Genomic DNA, 26,412 nt, shown 5'->3' on the forward strand with positions numbered 1-26,412 from the left:
CGAGCCTGCTGGCTACGTGCTGAAGGCTGTGTTCGTTATGCCCAAACGCAGAGACTCGTGGCTCCTGCTCTCTCTTCGAGCTGAAGAGCAGTGTGTGTGTGTGTGTGTGTGTGATCTCTCTGTTGGTTTAAGTGTGCTGTGCTGACAGGGCAGGATCTATGTTCTGTGACAGAGTGCATGTGTTGTGTAACAGACCGATGCTCAAACCCCTGCGGGTGGATACTGCTAAAGGGGGTCCCCATGGAGTGCCGGAGGTATCCATGGCGACCTGCACAGTGCGGTCTGCTGTAGAGGGGATGCCTGCGTTGCGCTTGTCTCTCAGTGTTGAGAGCAGCGTTCAGTTAGCATCGGGCTAACGGTGGGCTCGATGTGCCGTGTCACACGCAGACCCAGAAGAGATCGAGATTTTAGGACATACGCGTGTGCTCAGGATCAGGATGTGTGTGTGTGCGTGAAATTAAACCAGTGCTGCCCAGCCTTGTTCCTGGGGATCTGCTGTCCTGTAGGTTTTCGTTTCAACCCTAATTTGGCACACCTGACTCTACCAATTAGCAGCTCAAAGAGATTAAATGTGGTGTGCACCCTCAAACTTAAAAAAATTGAAAACTTTGTTGATCAGTGATAATGGATTATAATTTAACCCACTTGTATTAATGAAATTATTTTTTATCTGAAAGTCAAAAATATATCAATTATGAATAACAGAAACACAAATAATGTATTTTGAAAAAAGGAAAATCTTTTTATACGTTTCCCACAGACCCCTGCTTGAGCCGATCTGTGCTGTGAGTTAGTCTGTCCCGCCCGTCAGAGGATGTTTTTAAAGGGAGGGTTTTTGCGCTCAGTGTGTGGGGTACTACCCTGTGCTGACGTGTGTGCGCTCTCTCCACAGGGAGAGCAAAGATGGCGGCCGGATAGCCGTGCAGGTGGAGGACAAGGTGGTGAGGATCAGGAACATGAAGGTGAGTGAGTCCATGGCCGGTACCACCTCTGATTTAACCCCCAGGGTGTGACAGCCGGTGCAAATGCGGTATGCTGTCATTTTCTACTTATGAGGCGAATGCTGTGATTATACAGTCAATACTTATGCTCACTCACTCTTTTTGAACAGGGCACCTGTATTTTGCATACTGTCCATTAACCCTTTGAAGAGCAGGTTTTTTTTGGAATGTTTTTCAAAAATTCTAAGTCACTGTTCTAGAACTTCACTGCTTTCAAATAATATTGTTACATCAGAATTAGAATGTTCAGGTAAGAACATTATAGTCACGCATCATGTGTACTGTAAGTGGGGGCAGTGGTGAAACCCTCAAGATACAAGCCAGAATCCTTCTGGTTGCTAGCGCTGTTTACTCTTCACTGTAGAGTACCCCAGTTAAAGCAGTAGTGGCCGATAGAATTTATAAGTGTGGTCTGTTCAGACATCAGAGAGGTCTACACACACAAATCTAGGATATCTTCGGTGAAGTAGAGGGACCAGGGACCGGGGGGGTGGTGGAGGCGGGCGGGGCTGGGGATGGATGAGGGCATCTGAGCTGCAGGATGTTTACAGTGAGGGTCGGCCACTTCCTGCACAGTTACCCTGCTGTTTATTATAAGTGCGCAGATCCCTAACATACACACACACATGCGCGTGCGCGCGCACACGCACGCATGCCCATGCACACACACTCTCACACACACACACACATATGCACACTCACACTCACACACACACACACACACATATGCACACACACACTCACACACACACACACACACACACACATATGCACACTCACACTCACACACACACACACACACACACATATGCACACTCACACTCACACACACACACACATATGCACACACACACACAAACTGCAGCCATTTGGGTTCAGTCTCAGCGCCATCCCATTTTATACAGCAGACAGTGGATCAGGATGATGCATTCTGCTGTTTCCCCGGGACGTCCCAGCACAGCCACAGACTCTCCGAAAAGCCCTGGTGCCGTTAACAAGCCTCTCATCTGTCCCGAGTCAGAAAGGGTGTTTATGCTCCACTGAGCGAGGGTGTTTGGGTTCTGCCCAAAATCCCAGCTATTCTGAGAATTTCCTCTCCACCTTAGAGCGGGGCAGGCAGTGAGAACCTGCTTTTCTGGGATTTGGGGGAGTTTCACACCCCTCAGTGCTGACGGGGGGGGGGGTGAGGCAGTGGGGGGGGGTTCACTCTCAGGATAACGGAGAAGGGGCTAAATGCACTGCTGTGAGCGGCAGGTTCACAGGCCCAGTCGGGCTCTGGGCTCTGGGCTCAGTGCAGCAGCTGAGCCCTTTCATTCTGCTGGATTCAGCCGCGTTTGGGTTCCGACATCCATACCGCACAGAAACCAGAGAGGGGCGGGGTTTAGCCAGGGGGCGGAGCTGTGTGTGTGTGGGTTCTGAGATCCATAAGGCACAGAAACCAGAGAGGGGCGGGGTTTAGCCAGGGGGCGGAGCTGCATGTGTGTGGGTTCCGACATCCATACCGCACAGAAACCAGAGAGGGGCGGGGTTTAGCCAGGGGGCGGAGCTGTGTGTGTGTGGGTTCTGAGATCCATAAGGCACAGAAACCAGAGAGGGGCGGGGTTTAGCCAGGGGGCGGAGCTGCATGTGTGTGGGTTCCGACATCCATATCGCACAGAAACCAGAGAGGGGCGGGGTTTAGTCTGGGGACGGAGCTGCATGTGTGTGGGTTCCGAGATCCATATGGCACAGAAACCAGAGAGGGGCGGGGTTTAGTCTGGGGACGGAGCTGCATGTGTGTGGGTTCCGAGATCCATATGGCACAGAAACCAGAGAGGGGCGGGGTTTAGTCGAGGGGGCGGGGCCACAGGTGCTGTCCCGCTGTGGGGAGATGATAAAGGTGATGAGCACCAGCTGGGATGAAGACTGAGTGGCCCGGGCCTGGCCGGTATGGGAGAGGAACATGTTTTTGGAAAGTGGGTCAGTGGGGCGATGGGAGGGGGGGCGGCTACAGCAGCCCTGGGATGGGGGGATGAGGTTAGAGGTGAAAGAGGGAGGAAGTGCAGCAGATGAAGGAATGCAGCGGGAGACGGGGCCATGCTGATACTGTTTATAGTTTGTTTTCGTTTAGTTCTGGTTCCTAGTTTGTTTTGCTAAGGTTTATTTTTGCACTGATGCTGTTGCTACTTTTGGCTGTTCTTGCCTTGTTATCGTGCAGATATGCCAGCACACACTGTAAGCACAAGGGCTTTTCTTCATCGCAGTGTAATGTGGTATAATGGTTAGAGAACTGGATTTTATAACTCAGAGGCTGCAGGTTCAAATCCCAGGTGAGGTTCTGAACCTTAACCTGGTCCAGTAAACACCTGACTGTGCAAATGGGTAAAGCATGTAAAACTGTGTAAGTGACTCTGTAACACTGCACACTGGGACCACGTTTCTGCTGTGATTCTCTTCAGCTTGTGGCTGTGTGGCTAAGAAGCTAATTAAAACCAGGGACACAAGTTGTGTTGTGATGGGCTCAATGTAACTATAGTGACAGAGAAGTAGTGGCTGAGAAGGAGAGAGAGAGAGAGAGAGAGACAGAGTGGGGGAGAAAAAGAAACTGAGAGGAGGAGAGAGAGACGGAGAGAGAGATACAGAGAGAGGGGGGAGAGATACAGAGAGAGGGGGGGAGTGACAGAGAGAGACATGCAGAGAGAGAGAAAGCGAGAGAGGGGGAGAGAGATACAGAGAGATTGAGAGGCTTGGCTCAGGCCTGATGTGGTCAGACCTCCCCTCACGCTGCAGATCTCAGTCTAAGCCTCTGATTCCAGGCCGACGCTCGGTGTGAAAACAGGGCTGCAGGCTGTAGGCCTGAGCTTTGTGTCCAGCCAATGGGCTGTGAGTAATGAGCTTTCCGGTGTCAGTGAGACTGCATCAGCTCACCCACAATGCACTGCGTCTCATTGTGACTGTACCGGCTTGCCTACAACGCACGGTGTCTCTGTAACTGCAGCAGATTACCCACAATACATTGGGTCTCAGTGTGACTATACCATCTTTCCCACAATGCACTGGGTCTCAGCGTGACTGTTCCAGCTTACCCACAACACACTGGGCTTTAACCCGACTAGGCCACAGGCTGAGGTCCTCCTGGTGGCCCTGTTTAGGGCACTGGCCCTAGGGCAGATGAGCTGCTCCTTTCAAACCTGGCTCCCTCTCCCCTGTACCCCCGTACCCCCGTAACCTGCTGTAACAGGCTCTTTCTGCCCAAAGCCCTCTGGGAAAGCGGCCTGAACTCCGGAGGACCGCAAACGTGGACCCGAGCATCGCAACGGCAGTGTTGCCACGTAAACAGGGCTGTTGCCGGGAGCGACCGCTCACCGTGCCCGGGCGTGCCGGTGCTTGTTTCACACTGGCCACGTCAGCGTCGCTCGTGTGGCACTGATAAGGGCTGATGGGAACCTGAGGGGTCGTGCCGCAGCGCGGTTGAGTTTATTACCGTACCGCTTTATTGGCTGACTCACGCTCGCCGTTGTGTTCGGTTCAGTTGGGGGTCACGCCTTGTTAGCGCGCAGTTTCTCCCAACTGTGATAGCTGTGATAGCCGTCATGTTTGTTTCAAGTGATATTTTGGATATGAAATATGATGAAATTTTGGTCTTGTGTAGTTCCAAATCTTTCATAATGCTGTGCCTTCAAAGCTTTCAACCCAGAACTGTCCCATTAGTAAGAATAATTAACTGTTCCGATGGTTTGATACCATTGCATGTGACACACTTGCCCATCCAATGGGATGTGTCCCTGCAGAGGTTGCTGGTCACATGACCAGACTGAACCCAGGCCTGAAAACGGCCTGTTTTTCCACTCTTTATTGTCCGAGTCTCGGCTTCTGACTCCTGTCTTTCCGTCCCTCTGTCCTCCCGCAGCTGGACGGACGTCTGGACGGCCATGCGGACTCCAGGGAGAGGCTGATGGAGTTCGGGTTCGACTACTGCTACTGGTCCGTGGACCCTGAGGCCTCCCACTACGCGTCCCAGGAGGAGGTGAGCCCGTCTCCCAGCATGCACTGCTCTGTGTGGGGAGGGGCCCGAACTCTCCACGGGCCACTCGCTTCCCGCATAATTAATGGAGGCGTTCTAGGAAAGGAATCCGGAAAATTCCGCCACCCCGCCCAAATGTGGCGAACGGAGCCATTTTATTTACAGCCAGCATCGCCCGCGGCGTTTCTCTGGGAGCCTCGTGTCCTCGGCGTCGGCCGCTGTCTGATAAGATCTCTCGGCGCTCCTGCGCTGCAGGGTGCGCTCCTTCCTGTGGCGTGACGAGGGGGACGCGCTCGCCAACCGGTTCACCCCCGCCGCCCGCCCGCCCCCCGCTCTGGAGGAGCGGAACGAGCCGGGGGACGGGGGAGAGCGGTCAGCTGCTGATCAGAACCAGCCCTCCCTGGCTGTGTCTTAGTTTACCGAATTACCGCGGTACAGTCCCTGCTTTTCCCGCTCTGCCTGGGGGGGGGGGGGGGGGTTAGACCGGGTCCAGGGGTTGGTACAGAGCTCTGGCACCGCTTCGCAAAACTCCCAAGGTGCACGGAGGAGCCAGCGACAGCACCGGGGATAAGATAAAACCCGCTGGGAGCTCAAGGACAGAAACCGATCTTTCGCTGTCAGTGCCATTCAGCTTGTAGCCTTCATCAGAGTTTCACCAACCAATGGGAAAAGGCCATAGGCAAACACATTCTAGAACAATGTATTAGTCAGAGGTTGTAGAAGAATGCGCAAGTCAGATGTTCTAGAAGAGTGTATAAGGCAGAGGTTCTAGAAGAGTGTACAAGTCAGAGGTTCTAGAAGAGTGTGTACAGCAGAGATTCTGCATGCCCCCCTGTCGACGGGACATCCCAGCTGGACCCCCCCCTCCCTCTGTGTAGCGCGGGAGTGGAGGGGTCCCACGCACAGACCGAAATCTGCAGGACAGCACTTTTCTCCCCTCCCCGTTCTGCCCAGTCACGCCGCCACCGCCGCTGCCGCCGCCCTGCCAGTGACATTCCCGACGCGGGCCCCGAACTCCCGCTGGGGCACGGAGAAGAATCGGGCCACTGTTCCCCCCTGGCTGGGCACCCTATCCCCACGGCAACCGCGCAGCGTCCAGCGGTGGGTGGGAGGCTGGCACGCAGTCGCGCCCCCGAGCTTTCGGCCTGGTCTTCCAGAACCCCTCTCACCCCTCTCACCCCTTTCACCCGTTTCACAAAGAGCGAATCCGCCGTGACTCTTCAAAACTTCTGCGGAACGGCTCAGTTCCTCTCTCACTTCCTGGCGTGGGAGGGGCCTGTCAGCACCAAATGTGCTCATTGATTATCGATGTAGTTTATCCAGTTTTCTGCTAGTGCCTTGTGCCACTGCAATTCTAACCATTATTTAGTTTGTTTAACTGGCTTGAGTTTGCACTTCTTCTTGAGGTTGAGATTGTGGAGTGTTTCAGGCCTTGTAAGTGAAAATGGGGTGACATAGCTCAGGAGGTAAGAGCGGTTGTTTGGCAGTCGGAGGGTTGCCGGTTCGATCCCCACCCTGGGCGGGTCGAAGTGTCCCTGAGCAAGACACCTAACCCCTAACTGCTCTGGCGAATGAGAGGCATCAATTGTAAAGCGCTTTGGATGAAAGCGCTATATAAATGCAGTCCATTTACCATTTACCAAAATGATTTCTCTCTCCAGAGCATCGTACGTGCTCCAGTCGGGCATCGGAAACACCAGCAGATAACAGAAAACAGAGCTCTCTGTTGGTACATTATGTTGCTGGCGGGGTATCTTCAGTCTGCTGTTGGCTGCAGCTCTCTGCTTGTGAAACCCAACACCGCGCTGGAACTGGCAAACGTGTGGAATGTACCAACAGAGAGCTTTCTGTTTTCTGTTATCTGTTGGTGTTTCCTGTGGTACCACAACAACAACAACAACAACAACAAAAAAAAACAGCGGGAAAGGCTTGGAACGGACGAGACGAGAAAGACGTAACTGCGAACGCTCGCTGGACAGGAGAGGAAGACGGTGAATTTATTGAGCTGTGGCGAGAGCACGGGTTTATTTAGTCTGTCCGTTACAGACGGAGGAAACTCGATAAGAGGAAGGCCGTACGACGGGCAGGTTGATGGGAACAGTCAGTGCTTTGTGTGTGCTGTAGTTACAGTGAGCGCTTTACAGCCTTTTAACCTCACTCAACCACAACAGCCACTCTGGCTCTGAAATCACTGCCTGAAGTGGCAGCTTGTATGTACACATAACAGAACACACACATACACACACACACACATACTGGCACACACACATACACACACACACATACTCACACGCGCACACATACACACACACACGCACGCTCATATACATATACACACACGCGCACACACACACACACACACACACGCTCATACACATACACACACACATACTGGCACACACACACACACACACGCTCATACACATACACACACACACATACTGGCACACACACGCACACACACCACACACACATACTGGCACACACACACCACACACACACACACACACAGCTCATCTATGGGGTAAGCTCTGTCTCCTGTGCTTCTGGTGTAATGCAGTCCTGTTTGTTATGGTTACGATTTGTTGAAGTACTGTTCAGGCTCATCGTGTATGTGTGTTTTTTATAAGCCTAATCTCAGCCTGGCTCCTCTCACAAAATTCTCAGAAAAAGGGAAAAAAAGCAAAGCAGGGTCATGTTAATTCCCCGGGTCTGCCTTGTTTATACGTGGACGGTGATTTTTGGAATATGAAACCGGCGCTGGTTTTGTGACCGAAGGGGGTCCATTTTGGAGAGCGCTGGAATCCTGGGGCAGCGCTTGATGTGGGAGCAGAGCAGGCCCCGCCCCTCTGAGTGTGATTGACAGGTCAGCTGCCCAGACTGGGTTTCCTGCTGACTCCTGAGGGACCCAGAGTGTCTCAGCTCCAGGGCGGGGGGCCAGGGGTGGGCGGGGGGGATAGGGCATGGCTGTGCTCTCCGTGTCACGGTAGGCCCCCATGTTTTCGTCTGATAGCTGGATCAGATGGGCGTTCCTTTATGTGGGAATGAGAACGAGATGGTGGGTTTCCCGAGAGAGAGAGAGCAAGCAAGAGAGAGACAGAGCGTGTGTTTGTATATATACGTGTTTCCGCGTAAATGTGTGTGCGTGCGTGTGTGTGTGTGCGTGCGTGAATGTGTGCGTGTATATGTAAATGTGTGCATACATGTGTGTGCGCTGGTGTGTTTTGTGTGCATTCCAGTGCAGGCTGGCCAGTGAGCTGTGTTGTGTGGGGGCGGGGTGGGTTTAATCAGGACAGCCGTGTTTTGGGTGCTGGGGGGGGGGGCAGCAGGGGAACAGGACAAAGAGCCGTAATGAAGCCCGGCTGTGGAGCCGACAGAAAGGGGCGGGGCTACCTTTACCCACTTTTACAAGCTTCATTCTTGGCAGCAGAGGAGCCCTTAAACACAGGAAAAGAGCAAAATTGCGACAGGAGTGCTGAGAAGTTATGAGAAACTGCAGTAGCCAGGGGAGAAAGGATGGCCCAGCAAATCACCCGCCTGCGACGTGACTCATCGGCCAATCGGTGGGGGACACCGCCTGTCGTCTCCCTGGAGACTCGTATAGCGACCGTGATTTAGTTTGGCTGTGGACCGTACGGTTTAAACAGTGGGGGACGGGGGGTGGGTGGGGCCTAGGCGGGGGTCGTCGAACCCCAGGACCCCCACCCCCTACCCGGGTCCCGTGCCCCAAGCACAGCTGCCTGGGTTTAGATGCCGTGGCCATTTTATTTCTTCTTTTTTCTCCTCACAGCGGAATTTCACTCTGATGACGTCATTGGCCCAGGAGCCGGCGAGCACAAAGCTGGTTTTCATTAGCGGATGAAGTCAGCTCGCAGCGTTTTGTTTCCTTCCCCCCCCCCCCCCCCCCTCGGGTGCCCCCCCCCCTGCACCCCCCCCCCCTCCCGAGACAGTGCTCGGTTCGATTTCTGCAGTCCTCGTTTCTGGGTTTGTGTGTCAGTGGTGCAGCGGGGCTGTCGCTGAAGAATAGCCACAGTGTGTGCAGAGTGTCTCTGTCCCCCCCACACGCAGTGGAAGCACAAGGTAATCACAGCCTGCAGACCCTCACCCTGAGTAATGATGGGTACGACCGTGCTAAACACGCTGCAGTAATGCTAGGCTACGGCTAACACCCTGGGCGCTAGCGCTAAATGGCTAATTAGGCCCATCCCTATCAGGCTTGCAGGGAACGCAGGAGAGACATTGTCAGGGGGGAAAAAAAAATAGAGTTCGACCTTGATTTGCAAAAAAAAGGTCGCTTATCCAGTTTTAGTGAATGGTGTGTGGGTCCTGTGATGGATTGGTGACCTGTCCAAGGGTGTACTCCTGCCTTTCACCCAGTGTCTGCTGGGATAGGCTCCTCCTCCCCCCCCCCCCCCACCCCCACCCCCCCCGTGCCCCTGACCAGGAGTAAGCGGTTTAGAAATAGGATGGATGGGATCCAGTTGGTGGTGAAGACAGAATTGTTGTCAGTCAAGCAGGAAGGTAGTTTGTGCAGTATCTCTCTCCAGAGGTGTCATAGCCCTGAAGTGCTGTCATTACCTCTCATATAAAGACATCAGGCTGAATGAGCTGCCTTGGCTGCTTCCCCATGGACGCTAAGTGCCCTGCTGACAGAGCAGTGAATCTGTGGAGATAAGCAAGGAGCTAGCTGCCTTCCAACAAATCACACAAAGGTCGCTAGTTAGATTCAATAACTGGCTGACGGGATCATAAGAAGAACCTGAAGCCTGTTATTGTGCATTAAATTGAGCGTTTAATTTCAAAAGCAGCTACCATCCGCAGTCACCGGTGTGCAGTTTTGACGGTGCGCTTTGCGAGCGTTTTTCCGGATTTGTGCGAGCGGTCGGTGCACTGCGGTGCTGGGTTTTTATTTTTCCCAAAGGGGAAGAATCATGCCAGAACTCTTCCTTACGCAGACGATCCCTCCCGCTTCCGAGACGAGGCTTGAATTCCTCCGTAGGCCTGTGGAAATAATTCTCTACTGTAAGTGCTCCAGCGTTTGGGCCTGACCAAACCAAAACAGCTGCACACAACAGTTGCTGCAGCAGTTGGGGGGGGGCAGGGACAGCTTTCCCAGAGATTAAAATTGATTAGCGCGCCTGCCTGTGTGTCTGTGCGTGTTTACGTACAGGCATGAATAATGGAGAACAGAGTATCTCTTCATTCCCCGGGGCCCCTCCCCCACCCATGCAAATCTGACCTACAAACTCTGTGGAAGTATGACAAACAAGAAGAGTTGAATTAATGCCAATGAATTTTTTTTTTCCCTTCCCTCTCTCTCTCTCTCTCTCTCTCTTTCGCTCCCTCTCTCACACATTCGTTCATTATCTGCCTCTCTCAGTATCTCTCATTCTCTCACACTCCATAACCTCCACATCCTTCTCAGTGGATCAAACCACATACGTTATTGGGGGGGGGGGGGGGGACCAATAAAGAAATTCACAGCAATAATTTACTGTACATGCAGAAATATTTGATGTCTTTGTGTAGCCCAGCTGGAAACAGGAACAGAAACCCCAGGAGTTCCAGGGACCCGTGTTATAATGGCTGCAGTACAGCCCAGTGAGGCTCACGGACAGGAAGTTGCTCTTGTGCGTGTGTCTGCAGCCCAGTGCTGCGGTTTGCTCTCTGGGTTTGGTCCTCGCGGTCCCAGAGAGCGCGTGAAGCACATTTAGGGTGTTTTTTCTTTTTTTTTCGGGCTGCCGCAAAGATGCAAAGTGCAGCGTGGGGCTGTGGCTCCAGGCCGCGCCCTGGATTGGGGGGGGGTTGTGCTGGCGGCGGGGGGGGGGGGGGAGCCGGAATGGGGAGTTCTCCAGCTCCGCTGCAACCCCAGACCACTTTAAAGAGCCTGTGCTCTCAGCAGGCCCGTGATTACAGCGCCTTACTGAGCGCGCTCATTACAGAGCTGCCACGGCCGTCCTGCAGAAACATGAGCCCTGATGATCACATCTGGAGCAGAGGGTGTGTGTGGTGGGGGGAGGGGGGGGGGTCTTCAGTGGCCACACCCATTAGCCAAAAACCCAGACCCTGCTCCCAGGACAGCAGTAATACAGGCCTGAAGCTGATGCAACAGGCTTCTATTGTGTATGTTTTGTGTGAGTGTGAGAAAGATTGTGTTGTGTATGAGGGGGAGTTAGAGAGAGAAACACTGTGTGTGTGTGTGTGTGTGCGTGAGACTGAGTGTGAGAGAGATTGCGTGTGTATGAGAGAGACTGTGTGTGCATGTGCGTGTGTGTGAGAGAGACTGTCTGTCTGTATGTGTCTGTGTACTGCGTGTACATGGATATATGTTTATGCATGTATGCGGGTGTGTGTTCATGCTTGTGAGTGTGTGTATATACCCAGACATTGATTAGCTAAACGAAATAAAAAAGTGCTTGTGTGGCAGTGCTGAGTGTTCACTGGGTTCAGTCTTGTCCAGCAGTGTGACTGCACGTGGACCCCAGCTCCGCACCCGACTCCTTTATCTTCGAGCCCACACCTTTCCCCTTGGCCCCACTGACCCACTTTCGGCCAGAGCCTCCTCCCCCCCAGACCCCCGGTCAGTGGGACTTCCCCCTCGAACCTCGCGTGGGTCGATGGCTCCGGCCCGCGTCTCCATGGCCGGTGAATGCTGCGTTCTGCGCTCCTTCTCTGTCTGGCGTCGCTGTTTTCTTCCTGCTGAAGGAAAGTCGGGGCCGGCCTCATTGTTTGCAGATGGCTTGTTTCCTCTCGGGTTCTTATTGAAACAATGCTGAGCTTTTTTCCAGCATCTTGGCATCAACACTAACCCCCCCCCCCCCCCCAAACTCAGCATAAACACACAAACACACACACACGCACGCACACTCACACACACTCCTCTCGGCCTTTCCGCATCCTGTTGGTTTGTGTGTTTTGTCTGAAGGGCTCACGTTCTGTGGATTTCGAGAGAGAGAGAGAGGCGAAGTTCTGTCCATCAGAACTGACCCAACTGACCCGGTCTGTACCACAGTACCCATATCTTTTAGCTACCACAGACTTCATTATTAAGCCTGTGCATTGTTTGAACCCTCTCTCGTTCCGTTTTAAAATGAATGCAAAATGCACTTGTAGGCAGTACGGTCGTCAGCACTTTGGGGATATGTAATCATGTATGTGCGTTATGCATTTCTCTCCCAGAGTTACATGTGACATTGGCGCACATCGCAAGCTAATAGAATATGGTAATAGTGGCAGACAATGACCCCTCTGATTGGGATGAATGAGCCGGACCGATAGATGACCCGCACTGAGAGGGGATTGTTCCATGAAGAAGTACGGGGGTGTGTAATGTGCTGACTCCTGCTCCCAATAGAAGACGGTCTGTCGTACAGGACTGCACGTGTGACTGCCATTTGTTAAATCCTCTTTGGAAAGACAGACCAAGTTTTGTGCGTGTGTGTGTGTGTGTATCAGAGAGAGAGAGATAGATAGAGAGAGAGAGAGAGAGAGAGAGAGAGAAGGAGAGACAGAATGAATAGTGAAAGAGGGGCTGGTATGCTCCTTTTTTATGGCCCTTGGAAGGCATCCTCAGTAGGTCATTGTAGGGGTCGTTTCAGATCGAGGCCTTGAACAAGCTTCCTTTGTGTTCGTTAAGACGCTGACGGAAACTCCCCTCTAATTTGCCGCAGAAAGAGAGGGAGCGCTGTGGCTCTTCGTCATGTGACCTCTGCGCCTCGCTGGTCTTTGGCTCGTTGGAGCTGCTCAGCTCCGATGCCTGACGGACAGAGTCTCCTGCTCCTGCACCAGCCCAGTGCTGCATCATCATCATTTTAACCACAGGACTTGTGTCTGTGTTTGTGTGTGTGTGTGTGTTTGTGTGTGTGAGTGAGAGATTGTGTGTGCGTGTGTGTGTGTGTGAGTATGTGCATGTGTGCGTGTATCTGTAGTGCGCACTATGCTGTGGGGGGGGATTGATTAGTTGGCGTTACTCTGCTTTAGTTGTGTGTGCTTGTTGAAGGCTGCCCCCTTCACTGGTCTCCAACTGCACTGCACTCAGCCAGCACTGACCTTCCACACCCGTCCGTCAGAACCGAGCCGCCCGGGTCGCTGATCCTCCTGTGTGTGCGGAGCAGAACCGCGCAGCCCGGGTCGCTGATCCTCCTGTGTGTGCGGAGCAGAACCGAGCCGCCCGGGTCGCTGATCCTCCTGTGTGTGCGGAGCAGAACCGAGCCGCCCGGGTCGCTGATCCTCCTGTGTGTGCGGAGCAGAACCGAGCCGCCCGGGTCGCTGATCCCCCTGTGTGTGCGGAGCAGAACCGAGCCGCCCGGGTCGCTGATCCTCCTGTGTGTGCGGAGCAGAACCGAGCCGCCCGGGTCGCTGATCCCCCTGTGTGTGCGGAGCAGAACCGAGCCGCCCGGGTCGCTGATCCTCCTGTGTGTGCGGAGCAGAACCGAGCCGCCCGGGTCGCTGATCCTCCTGTGTGTGCGGAGCAGAACCGCGCCGCCCGGGTCGCTGATCCTCCTGTGTGTGCGGAGCAGAACCGAGCCGCCCGGGTCGCTGATCCTCCTGTGTGTGCGGGGCAGAACCGAGCCGCCCGGGTCGCTGATCCTCCTGTGTGTGCGGGGCAGAACCGAGCCGCCCGGGTCGCTGATCCTCCTGTGTGTGCGGGGCAGAACCGAGCCGCCCGGGTCGCTGATCCTCCTGTGTGTGTGGGGCAGAACCGCGCCGCCCGGGTCGCTGATCCTCCTGTGTGTGCGGGGCAGAACCGCGCCGCCCGGGTCGCTGATCCTCCTGTGTGTGCGGAGCAGAACCGAGCCGCCCGGGTCGCTGATCCTCCTGTGTGTGCGGAGCAGAACCGCGCCGCCCGGGTCGCTGAGCCTCCTGTGTGTGCGGAGCAGAACCGAGCCGCCCGGGTCGCTGATCCTCCTGTGTGTGCGGAGCAGAACCGCGCCGCCCGGGTCGCTGATCCTCCTGTGTGTGCGGAGCAGAACCGAGCCACCCGGGTCGCTGATCCTCCTGTGTGTGCGGAGCAGAACCGAGCCGCCCGTCACGCTCTCTGAGAGCTCCGCCCCCCCACAGCGCCGTCTCTGACGGGCCGGGTCCCTTCAGCGCCGGAGGAGGAGCGGAGGCGGCCTGTGTCCCTCTGCCGCGTTTGTTTAGGATGTGCTGCGCAGTGCGGTGTCCCGTTCACTTTATCTGCCCCCCACCCCCCCCCGAACCCCGGGGCGCTGCGGCCTCGCTCACTCCTCGGGACAAGGGGGGGGGGGGGGGGGGGCACTGAGGCCTCTGCTTTTGTTTGGGCCCCCCTCTCGGCTGGTTTCTCAGCACGCTCCCCGGCCTGTTTATTTTCCCTGTCCCTTTCATCTGTCCGTGCGCGGCCAAACTGTTTTTCCTGGGAACAAACCACCCCCCCCACCCCCCTCTTATCCTTACCCAAACACCTCTGCAGGAAGAGGGTGAGCCCACGGCTGGCCTCCAGCCAGGGCCCCGTCTGGATCCAATCTGCTCCAAACAAGTCCCAGGGTTCATTCCCTTACACACGAAAAATATGCGCACAAGCATTTCCTCAGACACACGCAAACTGAAGCATGCATATACGCGCGTATATGTACGAACCTGCACACACATACACCTACATGCACACACACGTACCTGCAGACTTGCACACAAATGCATTCATGCAAATGCATGCACACGTGTAAACACATTCATGCATGCACACATGCATGTATACATGCATACCTGCGGACACACACACAAATTCATGCATGCACACAAGGACATGCATAAAAGTTCACGTGTGCAGGCACACACATGCACACATGCGCCTACACACACAAACATGCATACACAGACACATACACAGACATGTTCCTTGCAGGGGTCTTTGTGTAGCGATAGTGCAGCAGAACATCCTGTCTGTCTGGCTCCTTATTCCGCCATTTTGTGTTCTGTCTCTCTGTTCCAGGTGTTCCAGGACCTGGGTGTTTCGGTGCTGGCGGGGGCGTCTGAGGGGTACAACGTGTGCCTGTTCGCTTACGGACAGACCGGCTCGGGGAAGACCTACACTATGATTGGCACACCGGTCAGTACGGCTGTCAGATGGACATATGGGGGAGGGGCTTCTAGGGGACGTTTGCTGCTGTTCAGGGGTAAAATTGCACTGAACCACAGTGCTGACTGCATATTGAGTATACGCAGTTATTTATGTCAGTTATCTTTTGTGCGGTGCATCATGGCTCAGTGCTTGTGAGTCCTGTGTGGCTCAGAGTAAGAAGGATGTCTCTGTATTTCAGTGCCTTTTTAGTGACTCACTCTCTCTCTCTCTCTCTCTCTACAGGCCTCCATCGGCCTGACCCCGCGAATCTGTCAGGTCAGTGACTGAAACCAAATTTTTTTTCAAAAAAGCTGATTGATTCAGTGCGTGTTTGTGTTTGTCCCGGCCCGTGTGTGTAGTGTGGGTCAGTGACAGGGTGTGGTCTGTGCAGGGCCTGTTCAGGACGGAGGACGGCTCTGCAGAGGGACAGAGCCCCTGCAGGGTGGAGGTCAGGTGAGACTCGCTGTCTGCTCGGGGGTCTCCGCCCACTTCCTGCTCAGTGCGAAAGTTACTCTTATTTACAATCTCTTAGTTACTCTGAAGATTATTTCTAAATCCTTCTCCTTTTCCCTTTTACTTTTCTCTCTTTATCCCCATGTCCCCATCTTCTCTCTGTCATTCTTTCTCTCTCTCTCTCCCCCTCATTCTCTCCTTCTCTCTCTCCCTCATTCTCCCTCTCTCTCCCTCATTCTCCCTCTCTCTCTCTCTCTCTCTCTCTCTCTCTCTCTCCAGTTTTTTGGAGATCTATAACGAGCGCGTGCGTGACCTGCTGCGGCGCTCTGAGGAGAAGAAGCCGTCCCCGCTGCGGGTTCGAGAGCACCCCGAGAAGGGGCCCTACGTGCAGGGTAAGCTTGGGGCACGGGGGGGGGGAGGGGGGCGGGGGGGCTGACAAACTCTCTCTCTCTGCCCCACCTTAAACCCTCGAGAGCCGACCTCTGATTGATCCAGAGAGACCGGCTGCTACGACCGGGCGCATGGATTCCAGCATCGCTGCCAGTGCTGGCCAGATAATACTCATTTTACACAGGGTTTCAAACCCTGTGACCTTTGACCTCTACCCACCCTCAGCATCAAAGAAACCGCACGGGCAGACCCCCCCCCCCCCGCCCCTCTCCCCCCACGCTGTTGGGAACGCTCAGAGACGCAGACCCCCCCCCCCGCCCCTCTCCCCCCACGCTGTTGGGAACGCTCAGAGACGGAGCGGTCTGAGGGGCTGTTTGTGAAGCACTTATTGAAGCTCGTAAAAGCTTCACGTGTGTCAGACGTACTCAGGACTCGCGGTGGTTTCCTGGGTCAGAGAGCTTCTCTGGGAACAGGCTCTGAAGCTGGCTCATAAAAGTGCTGACAGCGAGAGAGAGTTGTGAAATAACCAATGTATTATTTTTTGTGTATTTTTAACTTGGAGGCAAATGCAAGCGTGTTTGCGTGTGCCTGTGTGTTAAGGAAAACTGCAAAGAGTACATATTTCTCTCAGTGCAGTCCAGAGCACAGCACTACGGCCTGCTGAAAAGTTCAGACGTTTTTGCTCTTTGTCCTTTCTCCCTCTCTCTCCACTCTCCTTGCCCCACATTTTCTCTTGGCCACGTGAGGCAGAGGAAGTGACATCACCGATGAGGAAGTGGCTTTGGGAGGGCGCAGTGGAGCCGCTGTCTCTGCCTGCCTTCCTCTGTTACCCTTATTCCTGCGGCCTGCTGTGACGCATAAACAGGGCTCCTGGGGCTTTTTGGGGGGGGGGGGTGTAAACTTCCTGTTGATTCTCCTGCACAGATTCTTCCTTCTGTGTGAAAGGCCAGAGCAGCGCTGAGCTCGAGGCTGAATCACTGAATGACAACTCTTAGGGTTCATTCCAGGTCCTGCTCACGCTGGCTCACGAACCCTGTGAACATTTAGCGCTTAGAGATTCTGATTTTAGGAAATCAGCGTCCTTGGCTTCTCCGCAGGGCGGGTTGTCCGGAGTGTTGCAGAGATGAGAGTCTTGTGAAAGAGCAAACGAGGGGGTGGGGGGACTGACGGCCGGGGGCCTGGTCCTGTACCCCGTGGCGGGACGGGCCGTGTTGGGACGGGTCGCACTGACGGAGCGACGGGGCTGCGGAGCGAGCGCTCCGCCGTGTGACTCACTGAGCGCGCTCAGTACAGAGAAGTGCTGCGTCCTGCGTTCTCAGAACGCTCTCCCAGGACCGAGCGTGCCTTAGGGACCTCCTGTACCTGGTAAACAACAGGCACCGACAGGCTGCCTTCACACAACCCCCCCTCCTCCCGCACCCCAACCCCCCACCACCCCCCCGCTCGGAGACTCACTGCCTGTCAGACCGGAAAAGGCAATGGCATGATCCAATTAGCGGCAATTTCTCAAGCTGTCCCTGGAAGTACCCAGAGTGCACTGCTGCGGCTCACCACCTGCTGCTGTTCACGCCTCGATCTTGTTATCGATGGCAGTTCCTCACGCTGTTCCTCTGTCTCTGTCTGTCTGTCCGTCCGTCCATCCATCCGTCCCCTGCCCAGGCCTGTCGCAGCACGTGGTGTCGGACTACCAGCAGGCGGTGGACCTCCTGGAGGAGGGCATCTCCAAACGCATCACGGCCGCCACGCACATCCACGACGCCAGCAGCCGCTCCCACGCCATCTTCAGCATCCAGTACACGCAGGTCAGGCCAACCGTCCAATTAGAGCTTCTGCAGGGCGCTGTCAGTCACGCCAACCGTCCAATTAGAGCTTCTGCAGGGCGCTATCAATCATACCACCCGTCCAATTAGGGCTTCCGCAGGGCCCACGTTAATTAGCCTGTGATCATTGATTTTTGACCCGCTGCAGTGCAGGTTATTTTTAACTGTGGTGTTCCTCCAGCCTCGGCTTGTGTTGGCTTAGCAGTTATATTTTTACAGTCTAATTTATTATCATTTTAAATTATAATTCATTTGTATAATTTGTATATTTTCTACTGCAGGCTATTCTCGAAAACAACCTTCCCTCTGAAATCGTCAGCAAGATCAACCTGGTGGACTTGGCTGGCAGGTGAGGCTCACAAAGCAGGAGGTACTTCCTCTGTGTTTACCTGGACTGAAATACAGCCTGCTCCCCACAACCACACAACACGTGGAGTAATGTGTGGATGGGGTTTTAAATCGTCTTTGGAGCAGGCTGCACTTTTATGCAATCCCAGGTTGCCCTCTAGTGGTTGTGCGCAATCACTGCACGGCTGGTGGAGGTTTCACTTCTGTCCCATTCAGATTTTAACATCCTGAAGCCAGATTTTAACCTTAACCCAGGGCTGCCAAACCCTGCTGCTGCAGGTCATTCAGCTTTTTCACCCCAACCCTGACACAGCACATCTCATTCAACAGCTAGAGGGCTTGTTGAGCTGCTAATTAGTAGAATCAGCTGTGTCACATTAGGATTGGAGTGAAAACCTACTGGACTGTAGATGTCCAGGAACAGGGCTGGCCAGCCTTAACCTTTCTCATGTGCTAATATCTTACTTAAATCTTAGATGTGTATTTTTTTATTGTTGCTCGGTACTGATTGTCGTGCTAACGGCTGTCCTTGTGTCCCGCAGCGAGAGGGCGGACCCTAATTACTGCCGGGACAGGATCACCGAGGGCTCCAACATCAACAAGTCCCTGGTGACCCTGGGCATCGTCATCTCCGCCCTGGGTGTGTGTGGGGTCAGCGGGGACGGAGGGGGGGGCATCGTCTTCTCTGACCTGGTTGTGTGTGGGGGGGGGGGGGGGGGGGGGGCAGGGGTGTGGGGGGGGGGGGGGGGCAGGGGTGTGGGGGGTGGGGCATCGTCATCTCCGCCCTGGGTGTGTGTGGGGTCGGGGGGTGGAGGTGGAGGGGAGGTCTGTCATTTCTGAAAGTTTAAAGCTTTGTCTGCTTTTCAAAAAAGAAGAAAACGTAGGCGAAGTGTGCTGTTTACCTAGTAAAGCAAATGGATCCCGAAGAGATAAGGAGCAGGAAAACAGGTTCTGGGCTTTTCTTGGTCAAACAAACCATCCTTTGTAAACTGATGTTGACGTTTTGGCTGTTAGCCTTTTGGTAAGCACTGGCTAATGGAGACGCATTGAACGGTCTAGTGACAGTTTAGCGACTGATTTAATTGTGTTTGTCACACACTGTCCACTTAAGCTGTGCATCTCCCTCTGTTCTGAAACCTCCTTCTTAAAAAAAAGGCTGGAAAAAGTCAACATTTGTTTGAAAGGCAGGGTTTGCTTGGTCAAAAAAAAAGCCCAGAACCTGTTTTGTTGCCAACAGCAGAGAACCTGCTTCCCAGCGTCTTTGTTTTGAAAGAGGAACGGGCGGGTAGAAGAGCAGATTGAGCTGTCGCGGATTCCCTGGGTTTGTTTTGCCGCGCGCGGCCTGACTCTCCCGCTCTCTCTCTCTCTCTGTTTGTCCGTCCGGTCCCCGTCGCCCCGGCCGCGCAGCCCAGAACTCCCAGATGTTCAGCAGCTGCCAGAGCATCAACAGCGTGGCGAGCGAGGGGGAGGGCAGCACGGGGGGCAGCCTGTCCAGCTCGCTGTCCGGGGGGGCGCGCCGCCACTGCTTCATCCCCTACAGGGACTCCGTCCTCACCTGGCTGCTGAAGGACAGCCTGGGGGGCAACTCCAGGACCATCATGATCGCCAGTGAGTGCTCACCCCCCCCCCCCCCCAAAAGCCGAGGCTGAAGATCCCTGCTCTTACCGCCGATGCTAACCGCTAAGTGCTAACTGCTAACGGCCCTTTCCCTCTCTCTCTATCTCTCTCTTTCTCTCTCTCTCTCTCTCTCTTTCACTCTCTCTATCTCTTTCTTTCTCTCTCTCTCTCTCCCTCACTCTTTCTCTCTCTCTCTCTCCCCCGCAGCCGTGTCCCCCTCCTGCAGCAGCTACAACGAGACGCTCAGCACGCTACGCTACGCGGCGCACGCCCGGAACATCGTCAACAAGCCCCGCGTCAACGAGGTGTGTGTGTGAGGCGGCTGCAGGTTTACCTTTCGGTTTTGAGCTCAATGATGCGTGAATAAAGATGGCCGTGTTTGTAGCGCGAGCGCTAGTGCTTCTAAGGTGAGATATTTAGTAATGCAACCCAATTAGTATATGTGCTCCTAAATTTTGGAGCGAATGCCCCTAAAAAGGGAGCGCTGAAGAGCCTGGGTATGGCAGCCGTCCCAGCAGCACGGGGTGACCCGTCTCCTCCTCCTCCTCTTCCTCCGTAGGACGCCAGTGTGAGGCTGATCAGGGAACTGCGGGAGGAGATCGACAGGCTGAAGAGCATGCTGCTGAGCTACGAGATGGTGCTGATCGCCGAGGGGGGGGTTTGGGGGGGGTGCTTGGTGGGGGGGCGGGAGTTTGGGGGGTCACTGCCGCTGTCACACAGCACGCTGCTGCTAAACTGAATCTGGTTCGATTCTGAATACAGGCTCACACTACAGAGGGCTGCTGTCTGTTCTGTGCCCCATCTCCCCGTGTGCTTTATTAAGTGATTGCTGTAGTCTCCTGTACACTGGGGCTGGCAGTGTTCTTACATTTACACAGTTAGCCAAGATAGACATGAAGTGGGACACTGGCTGTTGTTTCCCACTGACAACCACTATTTGTAATAATTGTAATAACAGTATTAATAAATGTGTAATAAGGGGTTGAAGTAATATAGCACCTTTCAACTCAAGATCTGAAAGCACCTGTCAGTGAAGGGGGAAGCTCACCTCAGCCACCTCCAGCCATTTTGTGGTAACTGCACCACAGAGTTGGATATTAGCTTAGGAAACGGCTGTAAACGCACAGAGGATATGCATAGGCTGGTGTGTATGTGTGTGTTGGGGGGGGGGGGGAGATACAGTGCTGGGGCAGGCAATCCTGGTCCTGGTTTCTGGTTTTTGTTCCATCTGAGCTGGATCACAAGACTATGATTGATGATTAAGAGTCTGTGGCTGAATATTCATAATGATGAAACACTGAGTGCCTCCAGCATCTGGTCACCTGCATTCATTAAACCTGATTTAATTAAAACGAATCCAGTCATGTAGTCAGAGATGTGGGTGGACAATCTGTGGCACTCCAGGACCACCGTTGCCTAGCACTGCTGCAGTGCATTCCTCCTGTAAGAACCTTACCTGGGTTGACCTCTGACCCCTTCCTCTCTGCCCCGCCCACAGCAGCGGAACCCCAGCCCTTCTTTGAGTGACGAGCGGGACGGAAGCATCTCCGACCTGGTGCTGCAGAACGAGCTGAAGGTGAGGCAGCGCTCTACGCTAACAGGTAGCGCTAGTGCTCTACGCTAACAGGTAGCGCTAGTGCTCTACGCTAACAGGTAGCGCTAGCGCTCTACGCTAACGTTTTTTTTCCCAGGAGTACATGTGAGGACACACAGTGTCATTGATGCAAAGCACCACTCTTACGTAGCACCCCAGGAACTTTGCCTGTTAATAACTCTTCCCTGTGGCAAATCATCAGAACTGCTAAACGTGAGTGTGTGAATCCAGGTTCATGAGGTGCTTTGCATCTAAAAATTCTGTAGTTGTGCTCCTAAATTACTTTTCCAGTGAGCGCACATCAGTGTTCAGGAGCAAATGTAGAGCTGTAGAGCCCTCTTTAAAACACAGTGCCGGGCTTTGCCCCGGTGGAACCGGCCAATCAGCATTCTAGCCTGAATTGTCCTACTGCCCCCCCCCCCCCAGGTCGAGCAGCTGACTAAAGACTGGTCGGACCGATGGCGGGACCAGAAGGAAGTGCTGGAGCAGTACAGCGTGGACATCAACCGCGACCGGGCGGGCTTTTTGATCCGCTCCCTCCTGCCCCACCTCATCGCCCTCGACCGGGACGTCCTGAGCACGGGGGTCACCTTCTACCACCTCAGGGTAACGCAGGGCAGCGAACGCACGGTCTGTCGTCCCATACCAGTGTTGAGGAAACGCATAGTGACAGAACAGGGTCCCAGATGCACTGTTAGACCACCCCCTCCCCCCCCCCCCCCCCCACAGTTCAGTGTGCGTTTAAGTGTGAGATCACAAATATGTGATTAGAGTGTTCTTAACCAAACATTCTAATGCTGATGTAACAATCACTACTGGTAACTGAAAGCAGTGAAGTTATAGAACACTGACACTAACACTGAAAAAAAACTGTAAAATGAACCTACTCTTCAAAGGGTCAAGCCTATGCTTAGGGGCTGCTGTTTGATTTTGAACAGCAGCAGCAGGGTGGGAAAAATGGCTCACAGCACCTGGACGTTCACCTGCATCTCCTGCTTTGGATGCTTCCTCTGGACCTGGAATTTCACCCGCAAATTACAATGTTCAGACGACCTCAACCATAATCTTACAAAGACCTACATAAAATGTAGATTTGTCCAGTCTTACAGCACACAAGGAATGCCCTGTTGGGTTTAAAAAATATATTTTTTTGTGACATGAGCGTGCTTGTCCCTCTTCAGTTGAGGTATTTATAAAAACCAAATTCTCTCCTTTTGTGCTACTGTGGTCATGGCGTGGAGTTCTCAGTGTCTTGTCACTAACTGGAACACTGTCTCTCTCTCCTCTCTCTGCTAGATCCTTCCTTCCTGTCTTCTTTTTCTCTTTCTACAACCTGTAACTGTCTGCAAAAACTGTTCAGATGTGATGCGCACAGGTAAAGGCGTGTGAACAGGAAGTAAATCTTCGCTTCCTCTCACATTTAGAGCACGTCTCTGTTCTTCCTACTGTTCTATCTTTTTTTCTGTTTTGTAATTTCGGATTTAATAAAGCAGATTTTAAGACTGCCTCGTGGAAGTGGTTGTAAATATACAAGATGCCAAATATATTTCACAGTAATATATTTGAATAAATATGTTGCTGTATCTGAATAATTTGCATATGTGCCCATATATTGTGAAGCTTTGCAAAATCCTCTCTGATCTTGACAAAACATTCTATCTCAATATAGTGCTGAGTATTCTACTTTCATAAGAGGTCCTTGAACTGAGAGGTGTGTAGTTCATTGTTGTTTGGCATAAGAGATGGCCTCATTGGTCAAAGGGACTGCTAAGAAGGTAACAATAGCTGCAAACTGGAATTCCTGCATTTCTAGCAGTCTGACACAACAGCTTAACCCCGGGGGGACGGGGGGGGGGAGTGAGTTTGTTCTGACACCTCCTCAGCAGCTACGCAATCAGCGCATTTATCCTTAAAGATGCAGTGAGCAGATGCGTCTGCAGCTACGCAACCAGCGCATTTATCCTTAAAGATGCAGTGAGCAGATGCGTCTGCAGTCCAGCACGTTTGGGGGGGGGGTGGTCAATGAAGCCAGGACTTTGTGTGACAATGTGAAAATACTCATTTTGTGATCAGGGCTCATCTGATGAAACCTGTTTTGCTCGCTCCAGTATCTGTGAGGCTTCTCCGCAGTTCTCTAATGCCTCTCTGTGCTGTCTTTCTCGCAGGAAGGGGTGACTGTGATCGGACCACACGACCAATCCCAAATAGGTTGGTACTGACCCCTCTTTCCAGTTACTTGTTTCATCGTTTTTACATCTTCTTTGGGCTCTGCTATAACCTGAGTTTGGAGCATACACAAATTACACAAAATAAAGAAGGTCATGAATAGTATGCCTTGCATGGCTTGTGTTTATGAGTTTGTGAGCATAATCCAATTCTGATGCATTCGTGTATGTCAGAGGTGAAAAATTCCAGGATCAGAAAGTAAAAGTTCTCCCCAGTATTTTGTTCCAATCACCTGGATTTGCTAACTAGCACAATTCTTCAGCCTGGAGTTAGAACTAATGAAGTGAATTCAGCTGGCCCAGCAGGAGTTCCTGGGTGGAAGAAACACATGGCAGGACTTTTACTTTCTGACCCCTGGACTTCCCACCTCTGGTGTGTGTATATAAAGTTTCTGCTTGTAGTTATTGTAGCTGTTGTTGCATGGCCAGTCCTGCAGGGGGAGTCGAGCTGTGAGATTGTGAACCAGCAGGGCACTGTGACCCTGAGACCCGTGCCTGGCAGCGTCTGCACGGTCAACGAGCGGGAGGTGACCGAACCATGCCGACTTGCTCAAGGTAACGCACACGTGCGCACACAGGCACGCACTCACTCTCACTCACTCACGCACTCACTCACTCACTCACTCACTCACTCACTCACTCACTCACACACACACTCACACACGTATACACACTCACTCACTCACACATACACACACGCACACACACTCTCACTCACTGACACACACACACACACGTCACACACATGCTTGCACACATCGCATAACGCGTAGTACACATACTCTACCACAACAAACAACACGCTTGCATAAATGCATCACCTTGCACACGTGCACATAAACAGACCCACGCACTCGAACACATACCCGTTCCCTCTCACACTCATACGCACACAGTGCAAGCTCCGTCGCTGCAGTTTAATGGGATAAGGGCAGATTATATAAGAGCTCTCATAAATATGGTAAATGGTAAATGGACTGCATTTATATAGCGCTTTTATCCAAAGCGCTTTACAATTGATGCCTCTCATTCGCCAGAGCAGTTAGGGGTTAGGTGTCTTGCTCAAGGACACTTCGACACGCCCAGGGCGGGGTTTGAACCGGCAACCTTCCGACTGCCAGACAATCGGTCTTACCTCCTGAGCTATGTTGCCCCATAAAGGTGAAGGACCTCACGTAAGAGAGCACAAGACAAAGACAGACAGCATGCAGTGGCGGTGGTTTGTGAGGTAACCTCACGCTGACGCTCCGGGCGCGTGTCACCCCTGCAGGGGCGGTGATAGCGCTGGGCGGGGCGCACAAGTTTCGCTTCAACCACCCGGCGGAGGCGGCCGTCCTGAGGGAGCGGAGAAGGGTGAGCGCCGGCAGGCACGACCTGGTCTCCACGGTTACGGTCACCCGGGCGTCGAGTTCACAAACTCCTCTGTGTGTCGTGCAAATGTGCTTTTAAAATTAATTATTTATTTTTTTATCATTCGCCGTCTCTTTCTGTTGCATTTGGCTGCATTTGTTGCCATTGCATTACATTGTTAATAGTTTTTAATATGAGCAGAAATAAAAATGATTCTGAATTCTGTGGCCCGGTCTTATGCCGGTAAAATGTATTTCTGCCCCCCCCCCCCCCCCCGTATAGGAGAGTGAAGGTATCCTGGACTGCTGCTCCACTGACCTGAGTCCCCTCGCCTCCAGTGGCAGGTAAGAATGCATTAACCTTAGGAAAAAGACACGGTTAAATCTGTACTGGAATAGGTCCAATGGACAAACAGTGAAGCAGCCAGCGATGGTAAACAAACACAGAGGGTCACCCATATGCTCTATATTACGGTAAACAACATACACAGACCACAGACACAAGTATCACAAGGTTATATTTGATTTCACAATGGGCCACATTACACAGGCTGGGAGACAAAGTTTGTGCTGGATGTATTGCTAGGCACCAAGCCCTAGAGCTGAAACACACACACACACACATACACTCTCTCTCACACACACACACACACACACACAGCCCCTACTCAACTGTATATAACGAGCTCCAGCTAAGAGTCCCTGAGAAGAGTCCCAGCACGCTGTCATTGGCTCTGCTTCTCTGTTGCTCGGATACAGGAAGGACGCTTCCCTGAGCTTGACTTTGGCTCTCAGAAAGCTTTTCTTTTTCGGAGCCTTCTGTTCGTCTGTCTGTCTGCCTGCCTGTCTGTCTGTCTGCCCGTCTGTCTGTGTTCTTGGGGATTTTAAAGTTCAGCATTTGACCTGGATGCGTTCATTTCACTGTTCTGAGGTAATGGCAACAACAACAAAAAAGAAGGTCACGGTTAGATGTTTGTGATTCTGCATGTTCCTTGATCTGACAGATATGCTAGATTGAGAAAAGTGAGATTTCTGTACGTTAAGTTCTTTTCCTCGCTGTTCTTGTGACTGCGAATGTCTGGGTTTCTGGTGTAGTTGTTGAAGAGGATGTGTTTTTGTGCACTGGTCCTGTTTTTGGCCTGATTTTTGCGTGTAAGTCTTTACATGTGTGTTGGGCCTCTGTGTATCCGTTGCGTGTGCAGGCCAGAGGGGGACAGGTGCTGGGAGGAGGGCGGGGGCGGGGGCGACGGCAGCGGGGCGTCGGCGGCACACCCCCCCAGGCAGCGGGTGGAGGAGCAGCAGCGCTACATCGAGTGCCTGCGGGAGGAGATCCAGGCGGAGCAGCAGCGGGCGGAGCTGGAGCTGGAGAGCGAGCAGGCGCACCTCAGACAGCAGCACAGAGAGAGTGAGTGCGGTCCCGCCTCGCGGATGATTTGTAAAGCTGCGTTATGCACGTGACTCGTACTCCGTCGTGTGCTCTGATTGGCCCACGGGACTATCATTGACATGTGGGCACTGGGCCTTCTCAGTTGCT

The 26,412-nt window shown here is 53.3% G+C and overlaps 1 protein-coding gene across 2 annotated transcripts in view; it reads left to right on the top strand.

The window, feature by feature from the left end:
* stard9 (StAR-related lipid transfer (START) domain containing 9) overlaps positions 1-26,412 on the top strand; it is a 43,826-nt gene that overhangs the window by 4,464 nt on the left and 12,950 nt on the right. Inside the window, exons 2-20 of one of the 2 annotated variants that reach the window (XM_035429360.1) lie at positions 893-962; positions 4,891-5,007; positions 14,954-15,070; positions 15,326-15,358; positions 15,474-15,535; positions 15,815-15,927; positions 17,585-17,727; positions 18,027-18,094; positions 18,636-18,733; positions 19,501-19,701; positions 19,918-20,015; positions 20,270-20,347; positions 21,209-21,286; positions 21,731-21,910; positions 23,470-23,512; positions 23,959-24,084; positions 24,800-24,882; positions 25,162-25,223; positions 26,081-26,283. In XM_035429360.1, coding sequence (XP_035285251.1) covers positions 893-962; positions 4,891-5,007; positions 14,954-15,070; positions 15,326-15,358; positions 15,474-15,535; positions 15,815-15,927; positions 17,585-17,727; positions 18,027-18,094; positions 18,636-18,733; positions 19,501-19,701; positions 19,918-20,015; positions 20,270-20,347; positions 21,209-21,286; positions 21,731-21,910; positions 23,470-23,512; positions 23,959-24,084; positions 24,800-24,882; positions 25,162-25,223; positions 26,081-26,283 — 1,973 coding nt within the window. Of the gene's footprint in view, positions 1-892; positions 963-4,890; positions 5,008-14,953; positions 15,071-15,325; positions 15,359-15,473; positions 15,536-15,814; positions 15,928-17,584; positions 17,728-18,026; positions 18,095-18,635; positions 18,734-19,500; positions 19,702-19,917; positions 20,016-20,269; positions 20,348-21,208; positions 21,287-21,730; positions 21,911-22,600; positions 22,680-23,469; positions 23,513-23,958; positions 24,085-24,799; positions 24,883-25,161; positions 25,224-26,080; positions 26,284-26,412 lie in introns of those variants that run through there. The other variant, XR_004766538.1, reaches the window with a different exon arrangement.

This window comes from Anguilla anguilla, chromosome 1, assembly GCF_013347855.1.
Source record: "Anguilla anguilla isolate fAngAng1 chromosome 1, fAngAng1.pri, whole genome shotgun sequence".
Lineage (NCBI taxonomy): Eukaryota > Metazoa > Chordata > Actinopteri > Anguilliformes > Anguillidae > Anguilla > Anguilla anguilla.